Here is a 6,000-nt window from a genome sequence, read left to right as displayed (position 1 = left end):
CCCTCCCCCATGGGTTCCTGTCAAGTTTCTCAGGATCCACAAAAGAGTGAAACCATATGGTATCTGTCTTTCTCTGTATGGCTTATTTCACTTAGCATCACACTCTCCAGTTCCATCCACGTTGCTACAAAAGGCCATATTTCATTTTTTCTCATTGCCACGTAGTATTCCATAGTGTATATAAACCACAATTTCCTTATCCATTCGTCAGTTGATGGACATTTAGGCTCTTTCCATCATTTGGCTATTGTTGAGAGTGCTGCTATGAACATTGGGGTACAAGTGCCCCTATGCATCAGTACTCCTGTGTCCCTTGGATAAATTCCTAGCAGTGCTATTGCTGGGTCATAGGGTAGGTCTATTTTTAATTTTCTGAGGAACCTCCACACTGCTTTCCAGAGCGGCTGCACCAATTTGCATTCCCACCAACAGTGCAAGAGGGTTCCCGTTTCTCCACATCCTCTCCAGCATCTATAGTCTCCTGATTTGTTCATTTTGGCCACTCTGACTGGCGTGAGGTGATACCTGAGTGTGGTTTTGATTTGTATTTCCCTGATAAGGAGCGACGCTGAACATCTTTTCATGTGCCTGTTGGCCATCCGGATGTCTTCTTTAGAGAAGTGTCTATTCATGTTTTCTGCCCATTTCTTCACTGGGTTATTTGAGAAAAGCCCTTAATTCTTAAAAACAAGGCAGAGTATAATAAGGATCATATCAGAGCAACTAGGAGGTGAAGTGGGAGTTCCCAGAAGTCTTCTTAAAGTAGGTGACATATAAGCCAGGTCTTTAAAAATCAGGGTTTCTATGGGGCGCCTGGGTGGCGCAGTCGGTTAAGCGTCCGACTTCAGCCAGGTCACGATCTCGCGGTCCGTGAGTTCGAGCCCCGCGTCGGGCTCTGGGCTGGTGGCTCGGAGCCTGGAGCCTGTTTCTGATTCTGTGTCTCCCTCTCTCTCTGCCCCTCCCCCGTTCATGCTCTGTCTCTCTCTGTCCCAAAAATAAATAAAAACGTTGAAAAAAAAAAATTTAAAAATCAGGGTTTCTAGGAACTGGTTGGTAATTCCAACTGAAGATGGCAGTATGAGATAGTGTAGAATATGTTATGTTTAACACAGGTGGGAACAAAGGTCTTTATTGAGTACATGCTTTATGCTAGGGTCTGATGATATAGAGATATATCAGAAATAGTCCTTGCCATTGAGGAGCTCTCAGTCTAGAGGGGTAGGCAGATGTAAAGAGTCATTAGAGTGATAATGACTTCATAAGGTAGAGAAGAAATGTTAAAGAAGAGTGTGTAACTCTGACTTGCAGAGGTCAGGAGATGCTTTGCAGAGGGGAAGATACTTGAGCAAGTGTTCAGAAAGTAGAAGTTTGCTGGGTGGACTATGGGAGGAGTTAGGTATGCTGCAGGCATCTGAGCAAGTCCCGGCGCTCTTTTATTAAACAATATAAGTGTGTCAGGCAGCAAGCAGGCAAGAAAATTATTTCTCCACCCTTCCCACTTGGTTTTTGGCTCCTAGATGGAATGACTTAAAAGTCTTCTTTTTCTTTCTATTTAAAAAAAATTTTTTTTTACGTTTATTTTTCGAGAGAGCAAGAGAGAGAGTGAGTGTATGGGAGGGGCAGAGAGAGAGGATAAAGAGAGAAAGAAAGAGAGAGAGAGAGAGAGAGAGAGAGAATCCCAAGCAGTCTCCCCACTGCCAGCACAAGGAGCCTGATGCGGGGTTTGAACTCATGAACCCGTGAGATCATGATCTGAACTGAAATCAAGAGTCAGATGCTTAACTGACTGAGTCATCCAGGTGCCCCAAAAGTCTTTTTCAGTATAACATCCTAATACCAGCTGGTTAAATGAAAGGTTTTGGAGTCAGACCTTGATTCTAATTTGGCTCTCTAATCAGCTGTATGACCTTAGGTAAAATACTTATTTGTGTCTCAGTTCCTTCTATTCATAACCTCGAAAGATAAAGTGTCTAGCACAGAGTCTAGCATATATAAAGTACTGTTATTTCTATCATGATCTCATTTAGTTTTCACAAGCAACCTGGACTTTGGGTATAATTTCCTCTATTTCTCAGAAGCAGAAGCTTAGGGTAGGTAGGTGGCCTGCCTAAAGCCTACACAGCCCGTCCGCCTTACTTTTATATCCGCACCGGGTTTTCTTAGGCGGCCCCGGTGGGTGGGGGTGGGGTGAGGTGGGGTTGTGTAAGGCTCCGGTCCGGCAGCTCAAATTCCGGCGCCAGGATTTGGGCGCTGCCACGCCGGCGCCGGGAGGGCGGGGCCAGGCGGGGCGGGGCGGGCAAGAGGAGGGAAGTTGTCGAAGTTAGGGGAGACGCCCGCCCGCCTGCCCGGGCCTCGCCTCTGACCGCTCCCTCCGCCTCCTCCCCGCCCCGAGCCCCAGTCTGCCCGTCCTTCCTTCCCCTCCTGTGCATGATGGAAACACCATGGCTGCGGCGGCCCAGTTCTCCTTGACACAGGTAACGCCGCCCGCCCGTCCGGCTCGGTCGGCCGGTGTCCCCAACCCGGCCCCCTCCCCCACCGTCCTGTGGTTCACCGACCCGGGCAGTTTCTCTCGCCCCGGGCGGGGTGGCCGATGGTGAGAGCGAGAGCGTGTGTATATGTGCGAGTGTGAGACACTGTGACTGAGGGAGGGCGCCATCCCGAGCCCGCAGCTCCGCGGCTGCAGCCTTGACCCCGCCCCACACTACCCCCCCACCCCAGCGCCCGGTCCCGCCGCCCTTACGTCCCACAGCTGAGTGGACCGTGCCCCCTACCCTGCTCAGCTGACGTCTGGCCCTTCTCACTCCACGCAGCTTTCACCCAGCCAGGAAGTTTCCTTCTTCCAGGCCAGACGCACTCCAGGTGAGCTCCTGTTGAGCTCGCGCGGATCAGCCTCACCCCCTGGTCAGCCCTTGCCCCGCACGAGGCTGGTCTCTGGGCCATGCAGAGCGCTTCCCGTAGTTAATACTCACCTTCCAGACCTAGACGCCCAGGGCCCTCTCTAAGCCAGTCTTTCCTCTCGAAACTGGCCTTTTCCCACTGGAGTCCAGTGAAAGCCCTCTCCCTTCCCCAGCAGTTTCTGATAGTCAGCCTCTCTTCCAAGTATGTCTTATTCTCCTCAACTGCTTACCCTGCTAGCCTCTTCCTGAGTTCAGCCTCTTCCTCTCCTGATCAGATTTCCTTCTGGGTCAGACCCCCCCAGTTCCGTCTCTTCCTGCTTCTACTCTTACCCGGTGGGCTTCACTTAATCGCTGCCCACACGGATAACAGGGAAACATCCTTTTACAGGTGTGATGGTTCCACCAGTGTTGGTGCTGGGAACGACTATAGAGATCACTCATTATGGGCGAACCTGTACTCGGGGTCTTTCCTCTTGTCTTTCTGTTGTAGAGTCCAGTCCTTGTGCTTCCCAGAAAACCTTGTGCTTCAACATCATTCACTCTGGGAAGCCTTGTTCCTCCTTGTCTGTAAAGAAAGCCAATTGTAATGTTTTCATGATGTTCAGGATGATGAGGGGGTGACATTGCACCTGTCAGTCTCTTCCTGCTCCTCTGACCAAAACTCACCCTCAACCTCAAATTCTCAGTTTGTTCTCCCCAAAGCTGGGGAGTGACCATGTACGCCCCGTAGAGGCCCACCACAGCCTTTCTTCCTGCCTTATATCTCCCTGCCACCTTGTAGTCTCCTTGGCCTAGATTTGTGAGTGCTTATACATTTGGGCCTTGGAGTTTTCTGTGTTGGAGCGGAAGGCTTTGGAGTGTTTCATTTAGCACTCTGGGATAGAGAAACTGAGTGAAAAAATGTTTTCTTTCCCTGGAGTCACCTATAAACATGTACCTCAGTTAAAATAACTAACTTCCGTTTGCAGGATTTCTCAGTTTCCTAAGTGAAGTCTGTTTGTTTCCCAGTTTTCTTGGTGTTGCTTATCGTATTTTGACAAGCAGATGACAGAGGAGAATCCTTGGAATGTGGCAATTTAGTTTTGGCGGTGAATCCCTTTGGAAGGGTCATCCTGAAACTCAAATAAGAGTAGTGGCAACATTGACTTTTGGGTGTTCACTTCTTATGAGTCTAGTTAGTGACTTGCATTATATAAGATCCTGTTGGCAGGCTCCTGCTCTCTGGTTGTGTTGGCCAATTCAGGCAGTTTTCCCCTCTTGAAGTTTTTGTTCTCTTGAAGTCTTCTATAGATCTGTTTCTTAGTTGTGTGCATACTTTATTCTCTCCCTGGGTAATACTGTGTTTTTAGTTTCTGTTTACTGTCATTCATCTTTGGAAATTTTCTTCAGGCTCTGTCAGTTTTATAGACAGTTAAATAATTTAAATATGTTCTTGTGGTTATGTATTTAAATATTAACATGTACACATGGTAAATACTGAATCAGTATTATCCTTCAGTGTCTCACATATGAGAGAATGTACGTTGATGGTTCCTTTATACTGATAATTCAAATTAAATCAATTTAGAATATTTTGATTTTAAGACATTAAGAAGCAATAAGATACATGTAAAGGGACATGAAAAAGAACCTAAGTGTTAATATACCCTAATGTGCCTCCTTGTTATTTTAAAACTTTTCTAATTTGTATATTTTCAATTTAATTTTTTTAACTACTTGAAGCAAATAAACTAAGATAATCAGCCTGGTTTCACATTCATTATTGATCTATTTGTGTTATACTCACTGCCTCCCCCCTCACTCCCCACCCCTCCACCCCCCCAACACACACACTTAGACATAGGCATACTCAAGAGAGAAATCCTCCAGGGCAGGGACATCTTTTAATTCATCTCTCTTCCTCAGTGCCCATCTGGAAGAAAGTGATTAAAAACTGTCTTATGAATGACTGCAAATTTTAAAGGGCTCTGTGACAGTTAAAAGATTAGACAGATGCTTGGGTTGGTTTCTGCCCCTGGTCGTGAGATAATAATGGTTTTGGAGTAGGTTCTTTCATTCAACAAATATTTGTTAAGTACCTATTATGTGCTAGGCACTATGCTGGGATTGTCTCGTTTATAATATTTTGCCTTTATCAGTTAAGCAAAACTGGCAGTTTGGGGGGGAAAATGTGAAAAATATTTTAATTTATTCCTTCCTTCCTCTTTCCCTGCCTGACAACCAACTTGCCAACTCCCCAGCCACCAAAATAAATCATCTAAATTATCATATTCTAGCTCCTAGAGAGGATAGAATACTAGAGTAATGAAATGTTAGTTCCAGTCTCAGATATGCCAAAAGCTAACTCTATGGCATTGAGTTAGGTCTCCAGGGCCTCGATTTTCTTAATTTTAATAGTCATTCAACAAAAAGTTGTTGAACATTCACTGTGTGCTAGGAATTATTCTAGGTACCGCGGCTATACTAAGGAACAAAATACATAAAAATTCCTGGAGACAAAACATGGAACTTACATTCCAGTAGGGGAGCTTGAATTAGCTGATTTAAGGACCTTTCCCACTAACATTCTTTTTTATAGATCATATTCTATGATTTGTAGCTCTAGTGGGACTTTCCCAGGGTACTTTAGTGTTATATAGCCTTAGTGTTTTCTAATTTCAGTTGTCTTCACTAGGCATTCTATTTTATTCTAATCAGTAAGAAGTGAAACTTGAGTGAGAGAGATCTTGTGATTTTTGCTTTGTGGTGATAGATTACAAAAAAGATATTAATACTTTCTCTCCTTAAGCTTTTCCAATTTCCCATTTCTTCCTCAAGCCTGTATCCTTAATAATACTCTCAGTCTTTCTTACTATATGTAAGGAATACTTACTATATATACAAGGGTGTTACTATATGCAAGGGGTTTTACTTCATTTAACACTCAGTTTTACAAATGAGGGAAGTAATTTACATGAGCCTAGTATGTGGTGGATCTGAGATTTGAACCAAAGATTTCAAAAGCTATTTTATTCTACTTCTCTGCGTACTAAATGCTTGGCGTATCCAATGCTCCCTTGTATTTTTGATGCTCTTTTTCAGTAAATGTCCTATTGTCCTAATT

General features: G+C 44.9%; 1 protein-coding gene across 3 annotated transcripts in view; it reads left to right on the top strand.

The window, feature by feature from the left end:
* Nucleotides 1-2,316: 2,316 nt before the first annotated feature.
* The window catches only part of EPS15 (epidermal growth factor receptor pathway substrate 15), a 145,570-nt gene continuing 141,886 nt past the window's right edge, over nucleotides 2,317-6,000 (top strand). The window contains exon 1 of one of the 3 annotated variants that reach the window (XM_086716938.1): nucleotides 2,317-2,474. In XM_086716938.1, the coding sequence (XP_086573064.1) occupies nucleotides 2,442-2,474 (33 nt within the window). In that variant the 5' untranslated portion in view covers nucleotides 2,317-2,441. The remainder of the gene's footprint in view (nucleotides 2,475-6,000) is intronic. The other 2 variants (XM_025934971.2, XM_025934969.2) reach the window with 2 other exon arrangements.

This window comes from Puma concolor, chromosome C1 (assembly GCF_028749965.1).
Source record: "Puma concolor isolate L17-30 chromosome C1, mPumCon1.1.hap2, whole genome shotgun sequence".
NCBI classification, from domain to species: domain Eukaryota; kingdom Metazoa; phylum Chordata; class Mammalia; order Carnivora; family Felidae; genus Puma; species Puma concolor.
This window is presented reverse-complemented; position numbering and strand designations above follow the sequence as displayed.